Genomic DNA, 27,914 nt, shown 5'->3' with positions numbered 1-27,914 from the left:
CCAGTAATTTCCCACAGAAGATGTTAGAGATTCATTCACAGCACTGTTCAGTGACCATGGACCGTGAGCAGACATCTGGTGAAAACAAGTCCCATGTTAATGCTTTAAATATGTCTCTAATAAGGCCTTAATGCCAATGGGAGCTGCAGATAAACCTCTGTCACCATGTATGTAAGCCAGGGATCATAACCATCACATACTGAACCCAGACCTGCAGCTTCGGCTTTGATCGTAATTTGAGTCTACATAATGCAGTTTCCTATGTGAAGAACAGAAGGCACGCAGATGTAGCTACAGATGGATAACCTTCAGAGAAACTACAATCTCCGAGGAGCTTCAGATGCTCATTTGGAAAGTCTTTACTGGCGTTGTTTGCTAAATAAGATGTTCGGCACATTTGGAACCTTTTTGTAATTTATTTTTGTTCAGAGAGAAGTAAGATGCTGTTGTCAAGGCTGAGTTGTGTTGGTGGAATTGTTTTGTGGTGATATGATGCTTGGAGCGCAAAACAAGCCAAGCGTTCGTCATTGTTGTCATGAGCATTGTGACTCGACCGCACAATCCCATAGCTGTTAGTGGCAGTGACAATGTTAGAATCAGTAATAGACTTCTGAGATGAATGTTAATACTCTATTCTGTGCTCGCACAATGATGTGAATGTTTGATATCAGCGTCAGTCATGGAGTCACACAGAAAGAAATCATACACAGATTAGAGCTTAATGAATGTCTGCGTGTTTTGTGTTTTAATGCCAGCTTTGTGTCAATACACAAATACGCAAAATACACAAAAAGCATTCAAATGTGTGAGTGTGGTACTGTTTATTGTGCTCAGTCTGGACACCTTCAAATGATAAACTAATGTCTCTTGAAAGTTTAGTAACCAGTAGTTATTATCCACAAACATAATAACACTTTCTTTTGTCTTAGTTTTTGTTGGACTTTCACCGAGCTATCATAGAAAGACAGAAGTAAATAATTCTTCCTCATAAGTGTTGTGTTTAACTTCAATAATCATTTTTGAAGAAAAAAAAAGTGATGCACATCGAAGGGTAATAAAAGTATATCAAAACACAATAAAAAGCTGAGTGCTTTTATGTCTATGCTTTGAGTTGTGACACTCGTGAAAGCATTTAGATCACACTCATCAAGATATTAAACAAAATCCCAAACCCTAAATCGATACTTCATAACTTACAGTACTCGGGCTTTTGTGACATAAACTTAAAGAAATTTGAAACTGCAACTTAAAAAAAAATAGCTGCTCAGTTATCGATTCTGATGGTCAGCTCAGACATGCTCCACAAGGTTCAAACAAAACTTCTTCATTCACTTGATGTCAGCCCATCCAGATGGCTGGTCTGCTGACAGTAATTTACACAATGCTGTTTGAATAAGTGCTGTGATCCCGCAGCTCACTCCACACACACCTGATTTGTAACACACAGCTCGGTCTCTGTGGACAGCAGCATGCTCAGGGAGACAAATAAAACCCAGGAGAAGGGTTTGGGTCAACTCTCTATACTACAGCATTAAACAGTCTCACGGAGCTGGACTCACTTCCCTTATGCATGTCTTTTAAAAGCTGCCATATTGGGCCATCTGGCTATCTGGCTGCAGAAATACGTGTCCTCTGCTTTGGTCTGCAGCCTTGTCAGCTGCTGTCATATCTTAAACTCCAACAAAAATTATTGTTATTATTTATTTCTGGTTACATTGTTTGGTCATTGAAATAGTCTGTTTATCTAGTTAAAGACCTTATTCTAATACAGACAATCACATCATGCAGGAAGTAGTGATCCAATGTGTTAGAGCAGACAGTCACACAGAGGCATAGCTACAGATACCGAATTACTTTACTTACTTTATCTATCTATCTATCTATCTATCTATCTATCTATCTATCTATCTATCTATCTATCTATCTATCTATCTATCTATCTATCTATCTATCTATCTATCTATCTATCTATCTATCTATCTATCTCTCTATCTATCTATCTATCTATCTATTATTGGCAGCTAGGTTGTTTTTTCGGGGGTTAAACAACTGCAACACTTACTGTATTGCTTATATATTTTATAGTGTAACACTGTCATCTGCTAGAATGCTGCTCTTTTAATGTTCCTCTGAAACAGTTCATTGCTGTTCTTCTATGCACCGTACAGATAATGGACATAGACAATGTAAAGTCACCCACTAGTTTTGCAGTACATATTTTTAAGCTTTTTAAACATTAACATTTTGTCTGCTGCCATACTGGTTTTTCTTGGAGCCTGAACTTAACATATTTGGATGAAAGGGTGGATTGAAGTTAACAGCTAACCTTCACAAATTTGTTTAGAAAGCTGCACCCCTAAACTGTAAGGATGCATTAGAGCACACAGCGCACATAAACTACCAGAATTTCATTCACAAAGACTGGAGCACAGACTTGTGAGATGATCTACACTACAAAGCAGGTCATAATATTTGTCAGATAATCCATGAAAATGCCCTGATAGGCACCAACAGCTCACAGACACACAGTGGAAAGGTCCAGTTCAGTGATTCCAATTTGCTGAGGTGAAGCCTAGCAGATGCCAATAGGCTTCAGCGGCCTGTGTCAGGACATATGTCAGTCAAAACAGCAACACCTACCATCCAGTATGCAACTTAAGACTTAACTAATAAAAATACCACCCCAAATTGGAACAATTCAAAAATTCTGGAATTTTTTGTTTGCTTGATTGTTTGTTTTTTGCGCATTTTAATGCTGAAAACTATCATTAGCCAGATGTGATCAGTCACTACAATGAGTCCTGAAAATGATGAGCCATTGCTAGCTAGGGCAGTGTTCTTCTCAACATCGAAAGCAATATTTATTTATTTATGGTAATAAATCATATTCATAAATAACATCACTGTAGAGAATTTCCTGCATTTTTACAGCTGCAGTGTAAGTTGCAAACATAAACATATTTTTTTTCCTGATTAAATAAACATCCATATTCACATCCTTGGAAAAGTCTCTGCACAAGCCACTTTTTAAGCTAGACAGCATATTAGCTCCTCACTTACAGAACACCAAAAAGCCTGTAAACATATGTCACGCCACTTTCGTCTGTTTGCATATTCACTTGATGTTATTTTTGACAAATGGATTTAAGCTTTTATTGGATAAACACCTTAAAACTGTGGAACCACAGATTTCTCGGCATCTGCACTAAAGACTAATCTAATTTTACCTGGCTTGTGACCCTCTTTTTGACCCTCTTTTTGACCCTCTTACCCTTATTCTTCATGCTGTCCTGACAGCTCCAGTTAACTGATACTGAGTTAAACTGCAGTCTTCCACATGCTCTGATCTCAGGTTATTTTGTCCCATTTAGCATCTTTAAACTACACCAATGAAACAGCCAGTCTAAACTTCCTGGTCTCTTGGCGAATTGTTTTTGCTTGACTGGAGAATAACTGAAGCAAAATTTCTACATAAAAAAGTCAAATCACCTGGTCTTTAGCAGGTCTTAAAATTCTGTAAATACAACCTCAGAAGAACTGCAAAGAATATTATGCCATGTCACTACTTATCTAAGACAGATTAAGCCAAAATGCAGAAGCAGTGTGTGAAAAACTATTAAGAAGGTAAGTAGTAGCTAGGTGCTGCTAACCAAAGGAACTTTATTAACTGATCATCAGCCTTTTAGAGGTGTGATAACCTCTAAAAGGCAGTCTGCTGTTCTGGAGCATTCAGATATGTGTTAACATTGCCTATGCTCTCTAAAAAGATTGTGGCAGCACAGCAGGTTTTAGCATTTCAGCATGAAAATTTTATCCCAACTGCCGTACGGTCAAAAGTTGAATACCACTTGAAAAATGGCAAAAATAAATAAATAAATAAAAAAATCATATTTTGAATTGCTGGATCTTAACAAGGTTCCAAGTAGAGCTTCAACATGCAACAAGAAAAAATGGGAGAGAGACAAAACATTTTTTTAAAGATGCAATTTATATAAGGCGGACGTAGGTTACTGGCCTGGTGGCCTGGCTGCCCCTGAGTGGATCCGGGGCAGGCGTGGGGGTTTGGGGTTCGGGGGTGCTTCGCCTCCGTGCTGGGGCTCTGGCTGGGCCTTAGGGGCTTCGGTCCTCGTTGGTGTGTCACCGAGGTTGTGGGCGGGTGGGTGCACGGGGGCTCAGCCCTGGCGCAGGGGGCCTCTTGTGCATCGGCCTAACCGGGGGGCTCTTCAACTGGCAGGGAGGTTGTTCCATCCTTGCAGGAGTCCACTCTGCAGGTGGGGGAGAGACATAGGAGAGGTGGAGAATAAACTTAACCTGGGTGTCTGTTGTCTTGTGTAGTCTGGGAGATGATTGAATGTTGGGGTGGGTACAGTTTCCTCTGCGGTGGGGTAGGGTGGACTGCCCAGGGTCCTGTGGGGCTTGGCGGTGCTGCTGCTGTAGGCCCCGGTCTGGATGGGCCTGGGCTCCCTTGCCCTGGTGGATACCAGAGGACGGGGGTGCCTACTGGGGTCAGCGGGGGAGCTGGCCCTAGGGAGGGGCATCCTCCCCTCCCTTCTTTTCCTCCCCATCCCCGGCTACCTCCCTCTTCCCGCTCCACCACACCCACCCACACAGATAGGGCCTTGGGGTGCGGGTGTGTCACCAGGGTGCAGGGGAGACATTCCCCCCCCCCCCCCCCCCCCCCCGTCCTCTTCTGGCCACCTGTGCCTCAATTTTATCTCACAACTTAGACATCCACATTACTTACACTCTCATAACACACACATATATATAGGGCCTTGAGGGTGGGCACGTTAACGGCGTCCAGTAGACGGTCTGTGTATTCAAACCTACCTCTGGCGCCGGTGCCCACCTCTCAATTTTAAATCCATGTAGACATTGAGGGTTCTTGGGAGGGGCCGTGCTAACACCTGCTGCTCTCTGGCAGCAGCACCATGCTCTCCCTTATTTTAAATGCACTTTAGAGCAACACGCAGCAACACTACACATGAGCGGGAGGAGGGAGGTATGGGGTCTTAACACACCCCCGTTCTCTGCTAGCCATCGGGGCGGGGGGACTGTGAAGAGATGCTGGCTGTCCGATTGGCCTCCCTGCTGCTGCGGAGCCTGGGGCGGTCTGCTTGCCTCCACCCCGGAGGGAAGGGTAACATCTCTTGGGTCTGGGTGCCGTTTCCCCCTCTGGGGGCGAGGATACCTGGACCCGGGGTATAGAGTATGTTTGGGGAGTGTGATTGTGTGTACATGTCCATTTACGTTTATTCCTACGTTGGGTGAGTGCTGAGTGTTTGTATATGTGTGCATGAGGGTGGGAATGCATGTCTGTGTCTGTGTGTGCCTGTTTGTCTGTGTCTATATGTCAGGTCAGGTCTTAGACTCCACCTCTCTGGGAACTCCCAGGCCCTCCAAAGTGTGGAGGCCTATCTCCCCTCACCACACTCCCTGCCGGTGACTGATGCCCTCAGGGGTCGGAGCATTGTTGGTTCTTGGTGTCCGGGGCTGGGCGCTCAGGTATGTACCAGCTCACTCCTGGTGGCTACTTGGCGGGGCCTGGCGCCTGTTGCTCGGTCAGGCCTCTTCCGGGGTGCGGAGGGCCCTCGGGCCTCCGGCCTCTGTGCCTGCGGCTTGGTTCACTCTGGCACAGCTGGCTGCCGGCGGAGCCGGCGGGCACGCCGGTGCAGCCCCCTCTAGCTTCTGCCCGGTGTCTACTGGGTGACCCCTCTTCTGGGGATCCTCAGCCCTTCCCATGAAGGTGGCACGGATGCCCCTCCGGTGGTCCTCCTTGGGCTCTTGCACTCTGGGGCCTCTGGATGTCTGGGGCCTGGATCTCCTCCATGCCTGCTTCATGCCCTGGGGGACAGGGCTATGGCTCTCTACATCCTCTTGCAGACCATTACATGGGGAAACCATTTGAATACAAGCGCGCCGATCCACACAGGTGTGCACACGGGTGTTCACTGTTCATAGACTTAAATCACACCTTTCTTGGCTGCTACTTCAAAGCACATTGTGCGCTGTCTGTCCTGCGTGCTGCACAACAACATTCAATATTTAGTATTTACTGCTGTTTACACTTAGCTAGATTAATGCGATGGTGTTGTTTAGTATGTTGCTTTGGGTTTTTTTTTGCTTTTTTTCTATTCTTTTTCTCTCAACAGGTGAGATATTTCCCCCCCCCCTTTCTCACTGTCCCTCTCCCCTTCTGTTTTTCTTTTCCTTACTCTTTCTTTCTCCCTTTCCTATCCCTCACTCATGTCTGTCCTGTCTGTAACAACTGAAAATAAAATAAAATAAGTAATAAAAACAAAGGTCGATCAAATGGACCAATACGGCAATGCCATGATGATCCATTTGGCAAAATAAATCCATTGGGTATCCTTGTTGGTCTTCAGACAACAATTCTGACGGCTAAAGAACCAAATGGGACAGGCAAAAAAAAAAAGATGCAATTTATATAAAACAACACTTAAACTGAAACAGGCTGTTTTAAAGCCATTTTTCAAGTGGTTTTAAACTTTTGATCGGGACTGTATCAAGCACGGTGGTGGAGCGGTAATGTTTTTGGCTTTTTTGCAGGACCTGGGAACATTGCAGCTGTTGAGCTGATCCTCCTTTGTATACCAAAGTATTCTTGAGTCAAATATAAGGCTATCTGTCTGACAGCTAAAGTTTAGCCAAAATCGGTCATTAAACAGAACAATGATTATAAACACAGCAGCAAATCTACATCAAAATGACTGAAAAAGAAAAGAATGAAGGTGTTACAAACTCCAGACCTCAACCTGACATTGTGGCAGGTCGTTGATCTACAGTCATTGGGCAGGACCTTAAAAGTCCTGTGCATAAACAAAAGCCTGAAACAAACTGAACCAACATTGTAGAGTTGAATGGGACAAAAGACTGAAAAAGTCATATAGAAAATGTATAGCAGGAGTGAGACACACAGGACCTATAGAGCCACAAATTATGCATAGGGAGGTTGGGCAGATTGATGGTTGAAACACTGGAGACTGCCGTTAGTTCCAAATTTCAAACTGATACTCATCATTTATTTTAACCTTTATATTACCTTAAATGCATGTTTGATTGTATAAATGTGACAATAAATGTCCTATTTTAACAAAAAACAAAACAGTTGTTTACTTATCAAATTGTTTTGGTTGGTTTTAGTTCAAGTTTGTTGAAGTTAGAAATTCAGAATTTATTATTAGGTGCTGTTTTTGTCATCTATTTAAAAATATGTATCATTGCTACCTTCAGATGTTACAATAGAAGAAAGCATTTTCACTGTCAGTCAGATTTAATTTGTCTGACCATTTGTAAAAGATAAGTGAAAGGCTTTTATTCTTTTATGGATTTATGCACTTCTATTCTGTTCTTAATGCTTTAATTATGGACGGCGTTTTCTTTCATAATGAAACAGCTCTTCCTTTCATCACCGCGGATGTTAAATATGTAGATGTACTGTACTAGAATCTCACTGGGTTGCCAGCACATCATGAGCTGTGTGTGTACAGTATACATGTCTGGGAATGAAAGTGAGCCAAGCTGGTGAGTTACATGGTTTAATTTACATTTGCAGGCTTGTTTTTCGGCTGTGCTGTGTCTATCAACTTGAATTTACAATTCTGCAGGAAAAACAGCTCTGAATACATTTATATGTAAAACTAAACAAATAAATAAATGGCTGTGTAGTTCTTGCCGCTAGAAACTTGAAGTATAGCGTCTAAATCCACAGAATGATGTTCTATTTTCACTTTGCCCGCTCCGTAAGCTTAGCCACTCATCTCCCGTCCAAGATGACAGCGTAGTCAAGGGTAAATTAGTCTGACACTGCATTGGCTAAATGCTGCCCATCATTTCCCATCTTCGTTGATCCACATTTACTCAGCTTCATGTCCCTTGGTGTCAAGCGTGCATGGGATCACAGACCGGCTGGAGAGCACTGAGTGATGAGCTTTTGTCAACTGTGAGATGGCAGCAGAGGATATGGGAGTACAACCAGCACTCTCCCAAGATGGAACTACAGTGCGTCATCTGTGAGACATACCCACACTGGCAGGGCAGAGTATTCAGTCTACCTCCAGTTCATCATCAGTGCTCCGACTGCCTGCTGATGGGTGTCCACAGGGCAGGCTTTATGATATCTGAGAATCTGTTCTGATGCGATCAGACAAATTCCAGGTCACGCTTTGTGCCACAATATTCCTCCAGCTACATGTACTGGTAGCTTCAGAGTGTGTGATATGCTAGAAGGGCTAGAAGCAGTGTTACCAGATTTGACTGATAAAAAGTATCCCCCACCCAGGTACCTTAAAAATAGCCAAGGTATTAATTTTTATTTATTAATTTATTAATTTTATTTATTTATTGTCCCATCCTGTTGTGTCAACGGTTAAATTCATTCATCTGTCTGCGTTTTCCCATTAAGTTATGTTAAGTTAAATATATAAAGTTAGAGCCACTTTTTTTTTTTAATTTTGCCTGTGTACACCACTACAGTGGGTTTGAATTAGTCAAGATATAACTTTCAGCTTTATTTTAAAGCACTTAACAAAATTTTGCACTGTTTAGAAATCATTGCACTTTTTATATAGATATATATACATATTTACATACAGATATGTGTAAGTCAAACAGTTTGGATGAAAATCACTCAGTCTGGCAACTTTATTCAGGAGTCCCCTTCAACTCTAAACAAAAGACTAGGGCCTGGAGGTCAGCCAGGGATTACATACTATGTTAAGGTGGCCAGCAAACAGAAGCTGTCTGGTATAGTTGTCTCATTGTCAGCTATGACTTTGAATTTAGTCTAGTACATTGAAAGACAGATACATAAAACAGCTGCATTACAGCCTTGGCCCTGGCCTTAGCCTACTTTTACCCTGACCGCCCAACAATTTAACAAGTAATATTTTTCATCCACGTTTATCAAATATCAATCTGGTACACAAGACAAAAGTGTGTATCCCTACAAGTGACCTTGGTCATTGATGCTACCTGTCAGCCTCTGCTAAGCTGGCCCTGTAACCAATGACTCTCTGTCTGAATTGCTGTAGTCCTAAAGGTCTTCTGTTTTCTCTCACAGCTGATAAAAAGACAGCCTTTTTCATCCACCCACTATTGGCAGGGGCTGAGTTTGTATGGTGCTCAGGAAATCTTCTAATGAGATTTGTAGTATTTTAGCCATGCTAGCACCAGAGGCTCTGAAAGCTTTTGTCTTGCCCTGTGCCCACCTGAAGCTCAGCAATGAGCTGCTCCCCAAGGTGAGACCTTGGTGTGGTCTTCATAGAGGTTGTTTTGGGGTTTGTTTCCCAACTTAGTCTGGCCCCTCATGCAGGGTCAGTTAACCTTGGGGTCACACTGACATTCAAACCCTTTCTATTACGATGAAGTGGCAAACTAGAGGTCTGTCCTTCAGCACCACCCCCGAGGTACAAAAGTAAATACCTGAGGTGGTTCTAGCACCTGACTGGGACGTCTCCTCCTAAGTGAGGTTTTGCTGAATTACAGATTACTGCTCTGGGATGCTTCTATATACCTCCAGCTAGAGGAGGTCTACGTATTTCCCCTTAGAGTGCTGCCCCCATGAAATGGACCTGAAAGAAAAACAGTTAAATGAACATTTTTTTTAACCATGGAAAATAAATCCATCTATGACAGATCAGCATTTAAGGAATCTTTTGCTTTCTTTTTAAATCAATGAAAAGGTTCATTGGAAGTTAGATGGATTACCAATAAATTTGGTGATAGTGATATCTTAGCTTATCATTTTTCTATGCAATCATTTATTTTGTGGGAGGGTGGCTCTTTAGCTGGAGTAGTCTAATACAGGCTCCTGACAATTAGACGAATTAGCATATGCCGTATTTCAATGTTCATCTAGGTTTCAGTAAAATCTATTGCCATAAACAAACTGTTGTGCCAATAGTTTTAAATGAGATTCTTCTGATCCCATTGCTCTCGTTGCTGGCTGTACAGCTTTGATGTTCACTGTAATTATACCACTTTTCAGCACTTTATTTAAAAAAAAATCTTTGCATATTAAATATGACCTTGGCATAATCCTCACAACAGCTTCTGCTCTTGTTTAAGTGTGTCTCTTAATGAACAGATATGCTGCTCCTCAGGCCTGAATGCTGCAGCTGAACTGCTCTCTCTGGTCATGTGCCGTACACACTGAAACCTAAATCCTGATACTCTTGGATGCTTTAATCCCTCCACAGTACGGAAACCGAAACAGAATATTAATTTCATCTTGTTTTTAGCACATTACCCAATTTGAGCAGTTAGGAAATGTTCAGCAGGCCTAAGCTTGCCTCCCATATGATGGAAATCTTTTTTAATATAACACCCCAGGCTGCAATAAGATATAGCTGAAGTTATGGGAATGCAACTGCCTTTTGCAGCTGAATAATTACACACTGGGTTTCATTACTATTATTATTATTTAGGCTCAAATGCTCACACTGGTACCAGGTTAACCTATTTTAAATAATCCCACAGTACTCCATGAAGAACTGAGTAGGCACAAAGAGGATCTTTATTTTACTGGACATGAAATCCGATGATTTAAGGTCACTGTCCTTCTTTAAATTGAAGAAAATCCAGTCCTGCTCTAGAGGTCAGCTAGTATTGAAAAGATAATCACTCAGAGTTCACAAACAAATGGATAGATTTAATCCAGCCAGAATTAAACCCAATAGTTAGAAAATGGGTTAGAAATCCAACCAGCTAGTAAGTAAGATAAACTTATACCGAGAGTGAGACCAGAGAGAAGATTTAAACATTTGAGTTTAATACTCAAACAATGCTCAAACGGACCCATTGTGTTTCCTGTGACATAGTGCTGTGCATTCTGCCTTTTCAGTTTTCAAAGTGAACAATTTCCTCTCTAAGCCCTGCCCCCCAGGACTATTAAAGCTTTGACAGCATTTTAAACAAGCGCTGGCGGAGGATTTGCTATGCTGGCTACTAACCAATAGCATGTAATAGTTCCCCAATGCCCAAGTTCTATTCTGAATTCATGGATAGTGTGTTTTAACAATGTAGACATTGGGCTGTGCATGCTTAGCATGCATGACACAACAGCACATGACTGCAGAGGTTAATGCGTGCAGCATTGGGTCCTTTATGTCTTGTTTCGCCTGAGTTCATTGTAATGTCTAAGTCTGTTTGACAGGGAGGAAAGTTCACAGCTCTCCTACAGCTTAGGCTTGCTCTTTTTCATGAAAATAACAAAAAACATTTTTTTTCAAACCCAGAATTTGACTTTTGCTCTTATTCGTATCATCACAAGCACAGTTCAGCCTTACCAGCAAGTGCTGTGAGAGATTTGCACATCATTGTGCAGCTCGCCTCTTTTTTTAAAATGAGCACCATAAATGTTATTCTGTCCGGCACTATGACGTTCAGTCTTGCAGAATCACTGAAGTGAATCTTTGTGGCGAGGCAGTGTTGAAGTGCTGGCACAAGACGTTACCAAATGAAAACATGCAGAAGGGAACCAGAAGCAGTACAATGAGGATGGTAAATGGCTCAAGGGAAATGGCAACGTCTCACTCTAATTACACTTCAGTGTGTGCCGTGGTGAACGAGGGAGAGCAGCGTTTTGGGATCATTTTAATGGGCAAAGCACTGATGAGAATCCCATGAACAGCAAATGCTTCGAGCTCTGAATTTTTCAGTAGGCTTCATGTTTTGAGTGCAGCGGCCTCGGTGTTCAGCAATGTGAAAGGAAGATTCTTTCTGATTTTGGAAGGCGTGCATGCATGCCATCCACATTGTCAGTCACTGAATGAGATAAGCAGGTGCTTTGGAAAACCTCTACCTTCTGTAAATACGCAGGGGGTGCAGTACCAAAGCTGTCAGCTGTCTCTCTCAGAGTCTTTCCACACTGTAAATGACATACTCAGTGCATGGCAAGTCCTAAAGTAATAATCCGATCTTTAGGTTGCACCTGTTATGACTTCATTTTCGGCAGTCGTTATTAAAAATAAATAAAATTTTAAAAAGCTCAAAATAAACTGTAAACATTGACAGCTCTGTTGGGGGAAAAATACCCAGTGTCAACCATATAGTTGTATTATGATTGCATTTTATCATTACATTAAGTACAATTTTCCTGAGTGTAGCTGATTCTTTCAGCAAACCCTGCCTTCTCCTGTAATGTGATTGACCAACACTTGGCAGTTAAATCCCTTCCAGACAAAAATGCCTCTGTGTTGCAACCCCTCAGGTTATAAATGATGTTTGACATTAATGTGTTTTTGGCTATATACAGCTACACTGTCAGAATGGCTCTCTTATATCTGCATTATGTTACACATTATACCGATAATCTCAGAAAAAAACAAAAAGGTATAACGAAACAGGAAGTGTTCTAGCTGTGTTACTATGTTTGACAATATGAGTAATATTATTTTTAAACATAAATAAAAGCTGTTTGTGTCATGCAAGAAGCAAAAGATTTCAATGCTTTTTTGTTGTGAGTGTAGTTACCATTAACACGTTGACATATAAATGGGTGCATTTGTCGAACATACAGTAGAGATTCCAGAAATTAAATGACTCTAACCATGAAATAGTTGAAAACCTCATAAAAAGATCAACTGTCACTTTTAAACTTGAGTTGTTTTGTACAAATTTAAACCCGTGAGATATTGTTCTGGTGCATTGGTGAAGCAATGTAGAGAGTCGAAATATCACACTGTACCGATGACAGTGATTGACGGTGTTGGCAGTTTGACAAATAGGTTTGGGGAAATGTGTTAATGAGAGGGAAAAATTTAAATGTTCAAAAAATTCCTCTCAGTTGCATGTATAATGTACATCATGTGGAATAGTATTGTGATAAATGTTTAAGGTTTTTGTTCTCATTAGTCCTGTTATCCTCATTTCTTGCTTTCCCAGGGCAGTAGAGAATAACAGTTGCTTTATCCACAGGAAGCACCAAATGACATAACTTAGCGACTGCAACAAGCTATTAGTAGATTCTCACTAGACAGTGAGGATAGCGGATGGTGTTGGCCCATCTTAAGTGTTATTACTGTTAACATGGACTTTGTACTTGTGGAAATGTGGAGGGAGACAGGCACATTTTCACTGGTTGTCAAGATTTTATTGAATTTCCATGCTTTTGTGAAGTTGGGTTTACAAAATATAGAAGCAGGAAGTGTAAAAAAGAAAAGAAAGAAAATAAAGAGGTAATACTTTTTGTTCATGCATTATTATTATTATTCATGTTCTACTGTCAGTGATTTAGGGCTATAGTATACATGTGCAGAACACACAGGTCTTATGTAGATGCGGGGTTGTCAGCACCTGACTGCTTAGCATCACATCCCAGTGATTTACTGATTATTCTACGTGTGTGTGTAATTGCTGTCACACCATATAAGTACCTATCCTGTTTTAATGATATAAACTTGAGTATTTAGAGGTTTTTATTTTATTTCTACTAAATATAGCATCTGCAAAATATTGCCGAAGAAGGAAAAAAACTTTTGCACATGCATTTTATATATATATTTTTTAAATAACTGAAGTTGTTTCATTTTGTTTGAGCAGGAGTTCCCTAATTATCAAAAACATCTCTAATTTAGTGGTAGAAAAGTCTGATGCATAATCTAAAGGATCCTAAAAGCATTTTTTCTCCATTGTGATTTATTTTTCTCTTGATAAGCTACTCTGAAAATAACATTAATGCAAGGTATTTGGGAAGTCACTGACGTCTTCCAACAATGAGCGTTTATTCTGTTTGCAAAGCTGCAGCCTTGATAATATTTGAGCTTGTTTATTGTTTGTCATCTGGCTTTGATTTTCCAACACAATACAATGAGAAAGCAACGTTGTATTGGGGCCAACTTAAAAAATCGCATATACGCTTGTGCACACAGCATACAGTAACAGCCAGTATAATAGGAATACTTTAATAAATCAGCCAGAGAGGAGCCTTGACTGATTAAAATTTTACTTAAGGATGGGAATCTGTCTCTATATAGGACATCTGAACCCTGGATCCTATCTTCCAACAGTGCAGAGTTAACTGTTTCTCACTGTTTATTTTAGTACAATTTAAAATATAATGGGTTATATTAATGTTTCTATCTAAATATTTTAAACCACTTTTCAATATATCTCCAAGTACAACAGTTCAGACGATCAACACTTGTGTTGGAGGCTATAATATTTACCATGGTGAGAGAATGGAGCCACTGTCAGTGTTACTGCATTCAAACTGAACTTACTCGATGACTCAAGTGGCTTCTTGAGTCTGTAGCTTTATTTTTTTTTAACTCAAACAGAGAGCTAACTTGAAATGAAACTCCTTTAGTGAATTTAAAGCAGCTGTAATCAGTATGTGCTGAGTCTAATGATTATGTATACTGTGAATGGAGCAGCTTAAGCCACGCAGAGCTATAACCTGAGTCTGCAGCTCCCCCCAGATCACTCCCACTGCTCATAAAAAACTCACTATACCTGCTGAGCACCAAACAGAAGCAGTTTCCAACCAGCTGCTATCATAACTGTGCATTTAGCAGCTATTTACCTCAAGAGTTAGTTGAGATAAAATTGTTGTTTAAGAAGAGCGAATGTTGCTCTTAAATTTGTCAGGTGGCCAGCAGCACAGCGCCAAATGAAGGATAATGTTGCTCTGTACTGTGTCTGCAGGCTGTGTAAACAGGAAACTGTTTGCTAACAAGTTCAACATATCAGCTTAAAAGGTGATAATATGTCAATGTCGTGTTTACAGATTGTTCTTGCAGCTCCCAAATGGCCAAAAATAAAACGGAATTGTTGTCTGCAAATTCGGCAAGCAGGGAAATCTAGTTTATCATAATAGGAGTTTAAGTGTGTTTTCAGTACTGTGCATGAATACTAAACTCGTTTTATTTTCCCAGTATGAAGCCAGCTTTAGCACTCATTATGAACTCTCAACATTACACGTTGTAGAGCTTGAAACATCCCAGTGCTTTTTAAAGTCTCTCCAGTTTAGCTCTTTTAACCTTTTCAGCACTATATTGCAGTCTGGGGAGAATAGGTGGTGATTCTTCAGTCTGCTTTAGCTGATAAAAAAGACGATAGTTTTTTGGCTGTGTGATTTGTCACAGGGAGAATGGGGTTTCAGACGGCAGAAGAAAAATATGAGCAAAGTGTATTCTCTTTACCTGAGTTCAGCACAGTGGTGCACTGCTTAGCATTGTTGTTTCACAACAAGAAGCCTCTGGGTAGAACTTCCCGGTCAGTTAGTGTCTTCATGTGTAGAGTTTGCATGTGGCCTCTGTACCTGGGTGGTTTCTGTCTTGGTGCTACGGTTTTCTCACATAATCCAAAGACATTGTGTTAGCTTAATTAGGGATTCTGCGTTGACTTTAGGTGTGACGCATTTGCCCCGCTACATGTGGGACTGCTGGGACGGGCTTCAGCTACCTTGCAACCCCAATTTGTATGGAAGAAAATTGGAGGAGTGGACATATTATATTTCAAATGATCAGTCGGTTAATTGTTAGCTGAATTAATTAATTATTATGCATTTTTGTCTTTGCCAGAGTATTGCGTTGAACTTACCAATGACTGACTAGTCATTGAAGACTCCCCAAATTATCTTTGTTCTAGGAAAATACATAAATAAATCATATACATATATTTATCAACTCTAATAAAATAATATTCCATTTATTGTGTCACTAGCAGGGACAATATTATTAATTGTAAACTTTCAAGCTCCAGATGTTGTGATCATTTGCTGGCCTTTTTCTTTTGTTTGTGTGATAATACATATAATAGTTCGGTCTTTACATTTTGGTATGCTAACATAAGCAATTGACATTTTTAACCATTTTCCTTACATAACTGAGTATTTATTCTGTCCACACAATGTAAGGAAATTAGCAATTTTATTTCACTTTCAGTGTACTGATTTGTTTTATCTTGATTTTTTTCTCTGTTTTGAGAAGTAGCCTAAGGTAAATAATATTACTGTAAACACCTGCCCATTCTTTTTCTTAAATGCTTATCCTGGCTTCCTGTTAAATCCAGAATTGAATTCAAAATCCTGCTCCTCACATACAAGGTCTTAAATAATCAGGCCCCATCTTATCTTAATGACCTTGTAGTACCATATCACCCTATTAGAGCACTTCGCTCCCGCTCTGCAGGCCTACTTGTTGTTCCTAGAGTATTTAAAAGTAGAATGGGAGGGAGAGCCTTCAGTTTTCAGGCCCCTCTTCTGTGGAACCAGCTTCCAGTTTGGATTCGGGAGACAGACACTATCTCTACTTTTAAGATTAGGCTTAAAACTTTCCTTTTTGCTAAAGCATATAGTTAGGGCTGGACCAGGTGACCCTGAATCCTCCCTTAGTTATGCTGCAATAGATGTAGGCTGCCGAGGGATTCCCATGATGCATTGAGTTTTTCCTTTCCAGTCACCTTTCTCGCTCACTATGTATTAACAGACCTCTCTGTATTGAATCATATCTGTTATTAACCTCTGTCTCTCTTCCACAACATGTCTTTTATCCTGTCTTCCTTCTCTCACCCCAACCGGTCGCAGCAGATGGCCGCCCCTCCCTGAGCCTGGTTCTGCCGGAGGTTTCTTCCTGTTAAAAGGAAGTTTTTCCTTCCCACTGTCGCCAAAGTGCTTGCTCATAGGGGGTCATATGATTGTTGGGTTTTTCTCTGTATCTATGAAGCGCCCTGAGGCGACTTTTGTTGTGATTTGGCGCTATATAAATAAAATTGAATTGAATTGAATTGAATTGAATTATCTGGTTCAGCGTTGAGGGTGGGCTCGAGTGTATCCCAGCTGTAATAGCACAAGAAGCTGGGTACTGCCTGAGCTGGTTTAAAACATGCTTTTTACATAAAAGGAGCAAATTAAGTCTGAGAATCTGAATTTAAAACCAAATTTACTTTCTTGTTATATTCTAGTAAAGAAATCACAATATATCTGCTCAACAGCTCTAATGGGATTTTCCTCAAAAGCTATTTACACATAAGATAATTATAAATGTTAATTTTTTAGCCAACATATACCCAGTGTATAAATCACTAGGGACAGCTTTTGTTTTATTAAGCATATTGTTTGTTTTAGTTTTACATTAAATCCATACATTTATCAAGTAACTTTATTTGCTTTTGAGCAAGAGTCTTTAATAATATTCTGTGTTTTCATTCAAAACACTTTTTCTTTTCTCCTTTGGGGTTTATTTTTAATTTCTCCCAGCTATTTGGGGTTAGTTGGACCTGATAAGTATAAAAACTGAATGTCATCTTTGAAGGGGAAGTAATTGTTTTTTAAACAAAAGCATGTCCTCATATGGATACAACAAGTTTATTTCACAGTGTAATACAATAAAGTTTAACAAAGTATGCCAAAATGTAATGTAATATGAGGCCTGGGGTTTCAGGAAGATAACATGTACGACTTACAGGTGTTTTTTCAAATACAGAAATACCGTACTATACTTCTCTCTCAACCATTCTAACTCTCATACAAAGCCAATTATCATTTACAACACATTCTGTGTGTCACATCTCTTTTCGTATTATATATAATGACGGTTGTGGCCTTCCATAGTTCACTTCCAAAACCCTTATCGGACCAGGATACTCAAAGAACTGTAAGATCACTTACCATACTACCTAAGCAGACTACAGCTGTAGCTAGTATAACACTGACAGGTCACACCTTAGATACTGAATGACAACACAGTACCTGGAACTGCTAGTTAAAGACATTTCCGTCACCCTGTGACACCCAGTTCTCTGTTCAGCCAGTCACTGCTACACCCGTGTTGTGTGTGAGCATGTGAAACAGGGTCTTAAATGTGCCATCTTCATTGCAGTCTAAGGATTCATTCACCTTGTAATTATGCAGTAGCCTTCTGGCCACCATCTCACAGACGCACAGATGCACTGAACCTGCGACAGAGTTACATGAACTGTGAACAGTATTTCTTTCTCATCTTCTCCCTGTGATGCTCAACACTTGACAGGGTTTCGTTGGTGCGGTGGATGGGTAGGTGGGCGAATTAGCACGTTTCTGTGTGTGTCGGTGTGCCAGCGTGTGTAGGTGTGTGTCAGTTTGTCAGCAGTGGCACCTACAGGACGCGAACACGTGGGGCTACAGTCAGCTCAGGCGGATGAATTACAGCAGCCTGCGCCGTTGTAAAACGCTGGTGTATTTGTCAGCACACTGCTGCGCCCGTCCAGGAACACTGACTCAGATAAGTGGCTGCTCCCTCACTGTAAATTGTGTATGGGAGGTCGGAGAGATGTAAGAAGTGACAAACCAACACAGCAAAATGAAAATGTGTGCAGTTAACATTCTGCATTCAGCTCCCAGGCAAGATTTCATGCTTGCTGTGGGAGAGGGCTCTTACCATTGACTGATCGGTGAGTCACTCCACTCTGATACAGACAGCATCTGTTGGAGCGAATTTAATGCAACATGGATTTCTGCTTTGTGAATTATGACTTTTCATAATCTTGATGCAATATTACTGTCTTTTCATAGTGAGCTTTGAGGATGAATAAACCTGTGACAGAAGACACACGTGACAGTCACACTCAAATATCTCTCTTTCCTTGATTTGCTCTCTATTGTGTGTCTGTTTTTCTGCTTATGGTCATCCTGCTGATGTGTTGCTGAGGCACTTTATGACAGAGACACATCTTATGCAATAGATGATGAAGTGCTGTGTTAAAATTATCGTTGTCGCACTGGAAACTGTGGTGTTCATTATTGACGAGGAGGCTACATTAGATTTAGTGTTACCCCAAAAAGGCAGTGAAAAAGCAGCCATTAGCTACACATCAGAGCTGTCATCCCCTGTCAGTTTGCTGGTTATAGCTGTGACATGGGCATTAGAGTGAAGTTTTATTTCAGATTGCTCTCTGTTTTTATTTCCGCTTGTACCCAATATAGTTTCCTCTGAAGTGCAACTGCAAAATATTTGCTTTGCCTCAAAATTCTTCTTTTAGTGAGCTTTAGGGAAGATTTATTGTTCCCTTTAGTTAGAAAAGAAAGAATCACAATTCCTAGTACAGTAAGTAGATTTGAGAGGATGGCAAAGGACCAAAAATGATTTGTGGAAATGAGGGTTTATTTCCTGCTTTGGAGACAAATGGTGCTTCTTAAATATAAAGCTCATTTACATGTATGAGTCACAAAATCATTCTCCTATGCACTGTCAGTGTAGTATCTCCTGGCTGTACATCATAATGATGTCTTATATTGGGCCCTTGGCTGTCTAGTTTCCTGCTTTGGTGAAACAATTCATACAGTAAGCTGAATAGCTTCTTCTATTCCCTGTGAATAATATGTGATTTACTGTCTTTTTTTTTTTCAATCTTGAGGCTCTATTGCGCTTATGTATTCAGCGGCAGAATAATAGAGACAGTGATTGAAGGAAAACTGCTTATAAAGTGTTCAGAGCGTTTAAATGGCAATAAATTTTCTATCACGTAGTCGGATTGTTTTAATATTTCATACACATATACTTCGTTAAAGTTTGATATATTCAATTTGAAGTGTACTTTAAGAGCCAAATACAAAATGTGTGTGTAAATTTCCCCTCAAGCAACACACTGTTATGTAGGCACTTGCTACTGGTGCTCCACCTAGTGGTGTGTTTTTTTTTTAATCAACTTACAGTATGCAGGAACTTACAGTGCTGTAGAGGACAGTAGATCTCCTTTCCACATTATTTTCATTGTTGTGTTTCTTCTGTGAAATGCACCACACATTTTTTTCAGTTACTCCTCTGATAATCCAAGGACACAGAGGGATTAACACTTCTAAATGTGCTCCAACTCTAATCTGGTCATTAGCTTTAAATATGGGAATGTAGAGCTACTTCTATGCTTTTATGAAGCTTAAAATTGTTCACAAATGGCTTGGTGGACTGTCAGCAATCCCTAGAATGGGACAAACACCTGTACATTTTAAAAAGAAAATGAAACATTACTTTTAGAAAGGGCAGCTAAAAAAAGTTTAAAAATGAAAAGAAAAGAAGAAAGAAAAGCTAGTCAGTCAATGGAAATAACAAAAATATGGCACAAATGTGCCCTGAAGTCTTGACATTTTTGTATTTGCTCTTTTCATTAACAGACTGCATGTACTGAGTATCAGCAGCAGAGACTTGAATTTCTATTGTTTAATCAGATGTTTTCTCTGTATTTCATTTTTCTGCATTGCAGAATGGGCCCAGCAGGTCAGTAGACCCGCGCTAATTGCAGACATGTTTTAAGGACAATACCTCAGCCACCATGAAAGGGTTAGGAGCCAACCGCAGTCGTCACCTGTCTGACTCGTGTGAACCAGCGGGCTGTTCACAGAAGCCTCTGTGTCCTTTGACCTCTGACCCTCACAGCTCCTTTCTGTTGAGCCCTACTATAAACCACTATGGCACTCTGGACCCCCATCTCCACCAGTGCCCTCCCACCAGTCCCACCACCTTGACTCCTGACTGCTTGCTGCCTTTCAGCCAGATGTCCAACAGCAGCACTTTCCCTCGTCTGCATTTTACCTCTCAGACTGACCAGGTTGACTGCTCCCAGGCCTGTATGGCTACTGGTGGTGGAGTTGGGCAGGGCACCAGGGCAGGGGCACTATCCACATCCTTGTCTATGGGTATGGGCTTGGGTCTGGGCCTGACTGGTGCCCCTATGATCACCAGTGGATCGGCCACTATCTCGTCTGCAGCAGCAGCAAAGATGAACCGGTTACCTTCCAGCCTACTGGATCAGCTAGAGAGGCACCTGCCCCTACAGCGTGATGGCTTCAGTACACTGCAGTTCCACAGAGGCCGTATGTCAAAGCAACGCAGTGAGAGCCCAGGACGCATACGCCACCTGATGCATTCTGTGCAAAAGCTGTTTGCCAAGTCTCAGTCCTTGGAAAACTCTGCAATCAAGGGTAGCTTAAATGGGCGCTCTGCAGGAGGAATGACTGGGACTACAGGAAGTGGTGAAGATAGTGGTAGACCAACCCGCAGGAGCAAAAGTAAAGACAGGGCTAAGACTGAAGGGCAAAAGCAGAGACCTAGACCTAGTACACTAGGCCTCTGGGGCTCAGATGATGCCCTGGACACTGACACTACCAAAGCTGGCACTATAGCTGTAGGTTACCGCAACCCACTGAGCATGATGACTCTTGGCAGAGCGGTGTCAGACAGCCAGGCCCCTCCAAGACATATTCCACAGGGCTATAACACAATTTCTGCACATACTCTCAAGACCTCCAAAAGCAGCAGTGACCTCAAGTTCCTGGCATGCCCAGCAACACAAGTAGGATCCAAGGAAGAGGAAGAAAGAACTAGGGGAAGCAAGGACGATACTCTGGTGAAGAGGGGCACTTGGTCCACTCTCACACTTACCCAGGCTAGGCAGGTGTTGCAGAAGGGCTCTGCTACAGTCAACAGGACCATGCTTAAATCAAAGTCATGCCACCAAGACTTGGCACAACAGTTCCTTCAGGTAGGAGGGCTTGTGAGTATTCATCTCCATCATCATTTTTTGGAAGTTTGCATGGATCTGTTAATAATTTCTCTGTGTATGTCTTGTTTTTTAATGTTTGAGCACCGGGAATCTTTATTGTCGGATTTGCAGAGTTTCTCACAAGTCGTGACAATCATATGACCTTTTTTAAGCCATTGCTGCACATCCTCACAATCATATTGCGAAATACTAGGAAATGCACGCAGGGATACTGTATTATCCTGTATTTTAAAGTTTTTAACAAAGCATTTCTTTGCATAATCCAGGTCCCCCTGGGCGACTGGGCAGGAACTTTGGGTCATGGAAGGACCAAAGGGACTGAGATCCCTTGTCGAAGGATGCGCAGTGGCAGTTATGTCAAAGCTATGGGAGACGTAGAGGACAGTGATGACTCAGAAGGAAGCCCCAAACCTTCGCCCAAATCTGCAGCTCGTCGCCTGAGCTACATGAAAGCCACCCAGCAGTCACTGAGTGAGCAGCAGCCGCCACCGACGCCACGCAAGTGAGTCCCACAGTGTAGTGAGTCAAAATATGACCTTGTTTATCATGCTCATTGTTTTGCCACTGTTGATTTTGTGCCCTTTTACATTACATCCATTAAAATATAAACAGGCACTGGAGGGGTATTTGCTATAGGGGTATTTTTCTCATGCCTCCAAAGGTAGTCAGCAGGTGGCAGCATCCTGTCATGAATAAATGCCAGTATGTGCAAAAGTACTTGGTCAAAACAAGATCATAGAAAATATACATTGGAGATAAAGATGCAGTCTAATGAAAGGGAACAAGAAACTATATACATTCCATTTTTATGTGCTGCAAAAGCAGTCGGTGAACTTGTTGCCATGTGTTTTACCTCTACATCCAAACGGACAGGCCTCGTTGCTACGCTCTCATGCGGGAGGATTATCTGTGGTCTCCTCTACAAAGTGCGTGCTCTATGCAGCATCTGAGGTCAGTGTAACCTAGAGGCAGGCAGTGTGGCCCTAACCACCCTAAGTGATCCTACCACTGTTTTCCATCACTTTTTTTTGCCTAACCCTGCCAGTAATTTTCCTCTCCACCCACAGTTCCATCTTTCACCTTGCAGGTACCCTGAGTGGCGTGTTAGTACTTTTACCCACTTTCTCAAGTCCTGATTTCATAATATGTAAACTTTCCATGAAAATCACTCCAGCACACCCTGTTGCTTATTGCACACACATTTTCACTAACACCAGGCGCCAACTCGGCAAGGCAGAACAGAGGAATTTTTTTTTTTTTTAAATAAACTGAAATTCAAATCTCTCAAATTCTATTTAGCAGTTTTGCTCTTGTATTGTTATTTCCTCTGTACTGCTATTTAGGAACTAGTACACATCACTATCCACACATCTCAGTCGTGTTTAATTTGAAAAAACCCAGGGGAACATTTCCCTGGTTTAGGTTACTCCTGGATATCATCAATTAAACACAGCCCCTTACTAATTCCAGGCTCTGACTTCTGAGAGGCTGATTATTACGTTCACTTCCACAGCACCCTGCCATCCCTGAAAGAGCTGTCCACTAATCGGAGCCTTGATAACTTAGACTGCCTGGTGAGTCCTTTAGAGGCCCCTCCACGCCACAGGAACAATGATTTCAGCCAATGCTCTGGCACACTGGGCAGAGGCTCGGGCACTCAGGTATGTCTATGATCTCTTTATTATTTATTGTTGTTATAATTGACAAAGATAATTTTAATTAGTCTGTTTGAATTGGGTCTTTTATTAATAAGTTCCCACAGAGAAGTAGTTTTTGCTGTTTTATTTAAGTGAGCAGTGTACAAAATAATCGAAAGCGCTGCATCACAAACTGCAAAAAACCCAACAATCGTCTTTTGAAAACAGTTAAAATATTAATTTAATGAAGGAGAGATTTAAAGCTGGATTTAATGCAACAATATTTAAAGTATACATACCTTCTAAAATTTCTAAAATTGCATAAATTTGATTGACTTCAAGAACCCGTTTATATCAAATAGACTGCCACAACCTTTACATTTTGAAGCTACTGTGAGAGAATATTTAAATGAATGTCTATAAGACTGCAGAGATGGTTTATGAATAAACCAGTCGGGAATAAACTTGACAAATCAAAATGATGCCTCAGAGTGTTTGCAGAATTTCAGAGTGGAAGATATGACTCAGTAAAAACCTGAGGGAGCTTGTTGTACATCTTCATCAGCAGGATTGGAGGTAAAAATACCTTTCATAGAGAAGGAATGGCATCACTATCTTTGGAAATGTTTAATATTAATGATAGAGAGACTCGATTTAGGCCAGAGGTAAAGTCAGTCGGACCTAAAGGATTTCTTGGTACTCATGCACAGCTTTTGGAATGAGCAGGCCTAATTTGTCTTGTTTATATGCCACCCACAACACTTTCGTATTTGGTCCTGAAATGCCAAATATAAAAATAACTGCTGATGCTTGTTTCTGCTTCTTTTTACGTCACTTGATCAAACATTTCAGTTGCTGCCGGATGTCAATGCTTTTTCCCATCGTGCAGTGACAACACAAATCCATGCAACAATGAAAGCTATTTTAGGCAACTCAGACAATGCATTGTGATTTACTTTCATACTGACCCTGAGGCAAGCACAAAACAATTAACCTGGTTCTAGGGGTTAGGTGTATTCAATTTTTATACCACTGAACACAGATGTTAAAAATGCCATCGCTCTTTAAAGTATCCTACAGCTTTATTACTTAGTATAGACTTTTAGACTGCTGCCCACACACTTCAAATTTCCACATTTTTATTTCCAACCCCATCACTCATCTCACGACCCCACAGATTTGTTTTGTTAGTCTTTGGATGACACCCCAGACCTAGTTTTAAAACCACTGCATAAAATACTTGAATGTATAAAGCAGTTTTAGGAAACTCCTCACAAGACCACAGGGACATTTTTACCGCATCTCTTTTGGCTTCATTTGCTGTTGATGCTTTGGTTTTACTTTAGTAAGATTTTTATATCTGAGCAGTTTTTCCATCATAAGCACAGGTCTGTTTAATGCATGTTTATCAGTCTGCCCTCTGCCCTTAGCGTGTGAGTCTGCACACGTTCTTTCAGGTATGCAGGCAGGGCTGTGGGCACTCTGTACCGTACTGTGAGGGGGAATCGCAGGCTGTGGAGGCTCTGGATCTGCCTGCGCCTACATGCTTCCGGTCGCGCAGCCATAGCTACCTGCGGGCCATCCAAGCAGGCTGCTCCCAGGATGAAGATACAGCTTCTGTGGATTCAGAGTCACCACCACCCACCACTCCAGGCTATAGCTACAGCTCCAACACCAGTGAGTACCCGAGAGAAGAAGGTGGTCTTAGTGATTGCAATAAGATTACAAAGATTTGAAATTACCTTCGAGACATTCAATTCATTTTGAATTGATTTATATAGCACCAATTCACAAAAACGGGGGCCTAAAGGTGCTTTACACTATAAGGAAAAGACCCTAAAATATTAGAAAAAAAACCGCAACAATCAGACGATCCCATGTGAGCAAGCAAACCAGCCTAAAGGAGGGGCAGTCATCTAGGGTCACTGGCTTGGGAGATGAGAAGAGAGAAAGAGCATAGAGAAGAAGAAAGACAAACTATGGGAGAGAGAACAAAGGTAAATGTATCAGGAGTAAAAAAAGAGGAGCGTAGAAGAAAGTGCATCATGGCAAGTATGAGCCTAAAGCAAGCATGGTTCAGGATCAGATGATTTCTGCTGTATTTACTCCGCTTCATAATAGCAAAAATAAGTATTGTCTGGAAAATTGCCCCTTAAAGGAAGAGGCCACTTTCCTGAAATCCAACTTGTTTTACTGTATTTGAAAAGTACACCGAGTAACAATTTCACTGTGTATATTTAGTGTATGCAAAAGACACCACATGCACTGCTATTATAATAGTCTTGACAATACTGTACACCTTAACTATTATAGGTATAATTCAAATAAATAGTAGGTTACTTTCCATTGTTAAAAATGTAAAGTAAAAAGGTAGCACATGCAAAAAAAAAAAAAAAAATTGTGTGTATGTGTTACCTTTTTACCTATGGGGTTTAAGTGTTAAACTTAAAGGACTGTAGTTTAGAAATACGGAAGGCAGATCCTTTTAAAGATCTATGTAGAGTATTCCTCTTGTTTTATTGCAATACATAAACACATATCTACCAAAGTACGGGCTTTTGTTATTAAGGTGCTCATGCTTTAACAATAAGAGTTTGCAGCATATTCGGTCTGCAGCTGGATATTGCAAGCTGCTCTCTTCTTTATTGCTGAGAAAATGGATGGAAGATATACAGCACCTTTCACATAATCATTATTAGATGGAAAACTAAACTCAAGAACATTTTGCTTGGCACATTTTTTCTTTATCTTTTTTCATTTATGTGTAACATTATTGTTACATTTTCAGGGGAAAGTGCGCAATAATGACTCCTCCAGGCTGACAGGGTGAAGGTTAGAGATGCTGTTTTAGAGAGATAGAGAGATTTGCAGATAAGCAAAGAAAACTATCTATTTTTTCGCCTAGAATTCAGTTCAAGCATTGTTGCAGTAAAGAAGAAAAAATCTGAACATTTCTTAAAAACATCTACTGTGTCTATAGTAAATTCATGCAGTAAATCAAGCTTCACTTCTGTTTTTATGGTGCATGTGTGTATATATTTGTGTATTATTATTATTATTGAACAAATTGCCCTGTAGCTTAAAAGTGTCAGAGTTGTGATGTGTGGTTAGTATTTTTCTTCTAAAGAGTTCTATATGACTTTGATGTTAAATCATAAATTCATACTTATGAGTATTTTAAAAAATTTAATTATAGTCCGAGATACTTTTAGTGGTACTTTTAGCTATTCACCACAAAGATCTGCATGTTTGATTTGGCACAGTTTTACACCCTCCCTGATACCACCCTCCGATTTATCTGGGCCAGCATGAGGGACACACAAGCCTCTGATCTCCTGAGGTTTTATTTTCCTTTGCGGTCTCAAGACAGGGATCTTTCACACGTAAGGCAAATTTGTTAACTACTACAACATAGAGGCAGGTGGATTTTTCTTAGGTCAATAGTGAATCAAAATTTTAGGGACTAAAATTTCTGATTATTAATGTTTTTAATTTTTATCTGATTTGACTTTTGCTTCTGTACATATGCGAATGGGAAAAAGCTGGACTCTATATGGATTCAATGTATTTAAAAAAAATAGTTAACAAGCTAATGTAAGAGCAGAACTTGACTCTGTATCACCTCTGCTCAGCTGTCTACTCTGCTACATGTACTGCAGAGAGATCTAATCTTAAATAATGAAGATCTTGAATAATGACGCTGGAGCTATTCTGCTGAACAAACTATGTGACATTTTTTTTCTAAATGACCACAAACATCTTTTTTTCTTCTTCTTTATGTTCTGTAAAGAAAAGGTTTTCATCTCAGCAGTGTCAGGACAAGGTATTTGCCCCATTTCTGATTTCTTATTTTTTTATATACTTGTCCACTGGAAGTTTCCAATCATCAAGCAAAATGTAATATTAGACAAAGATAACCTGAGAAAATACAAAATGCAATATTTAAATTATGATGTAATTTGTTAAGGCAAAAGAGCTATCCAAACCTACCTGGTCCTGTGTGAAAAAGTTATTGCCCATCTTGTTAAGTCATTAATTAACTGTGATTAACCACATTGTTTTGAGCTAACATCAATTTCATTAGCTATACCCAGGCCTGATTACTGGCAGACCTGTTGAACCAAGACACCACTTATATCAAACCTGTATGACAAAGTGAAGTAGCTTATAAGACCTTAAAAACTACACACCATTCCACAGTTATTATTATTACAGTCTAAAGAAACTCAGGAACAGACGAGAAACAAAGTCATTGACATCCCTCAGACTAGAAAGGGTTACAATGCTATTGCCATTTCTAAGGGTTTGGGACTCCTGTCAAACACAGTGAGAGCCATCATCCACAATCGGAGCAAGCTTGGAATAATGGTGAACCTTCCCAGGAGTGGCCAGCCTACCAAAATTACTCCAAGAGCACATCGGCAACTGATCCAGGCCACAAAAGAACCCAGAACGTCAATTAAGGAACTGCAGGCCTCACTTGTCCCACTTAAGTTCAGAGTTCATGATTCAACAATAAGAAAGAGACTGGGAAAAAATGGTATCCATCAGAGAGATACAAAAAACCCACAGCTAACCCAAAAGAACACAAAGGCTCTTTCTCTCATTTGCCAAGAAAAAAACATCTTGATGTTCACCCAAGATTTTGGGGGAAAATATTCCGTGGAGTTTTGAGACAAAAGTTGAATTTGTTGGAAGGTTTGTTTCCTGATACATGTAGGGTAAAACTAACACAGTATCAATACATAAAAAGAACATCATTCAAACAGGGCAGTGGTA

At 40.6% G+C, this 27,914-nt stretch overlaps 1 protein-coding gene across 7 annotated transcripts in view; it reads left to right on the top strand.

The window, feature by feature from the left end:
* The window catches only part of dlgap4a (discs, large (Drosophila) homolog-associated protein 4a), a 109,973-nt gene that overhangs the window by 61,940 nt on the left and 20,119 nt on the right, over positions 1-27,914 (top strand). For 2 of the 7 annotated variants that reach the window (XM_085147087.1, XM_085147086.1), the window contains exons 2-6: positions 20,200-21,489; positions 21,765-22,000; positions 22,372-22,449; positions 23,012-23,159; positions 24,566-24,812. In XM_085147087.1, the coding sequence (XP_085003213.1) occupies positions 20,269-21,489; positions 21,765-22,000; positions 22,372-22,449; positions 23,012-23,159; positions 24,566-24,812 (1,930 nt within the window). In that variant the 5' untranslated portion in view covers positions 20,200-20,268. The remainder of the gene's footprint in view (positions 1-20,199; positions 21,490-21,764; positions 22,001-22,371; positions 22,450-23,011; positions 23,160-24,565; positions 24,813-27,914) is intronic. The other 5 variants (XM_085147089.1, XM_085147088.1, XM_085147090.1 and 2 more) reach the window with 4 other exon arrangements.

The sequence above is a fragment of the Neolamprologus multifasciatus genome, chromosome 20 (assembly GCF_963576455.1).
Source record: "Neolamprologus multifasciatus chromosome 20, fNeoMul1.2, whole genome shotgun sequence".
In the NCBI taxonomy this organism is placed as follows: domain Eukaryota; kingdom Metazoa; phylum Chordata; class Actinopteri; order Cichliformes; family Cichlidae; genus Neolamprologus; species Neolamprologus multifasciatus.
Note: the sequence above shows the minus strand (reverse complement) of the source record. Positions and strands in the feature narration are given on the sequence as shown.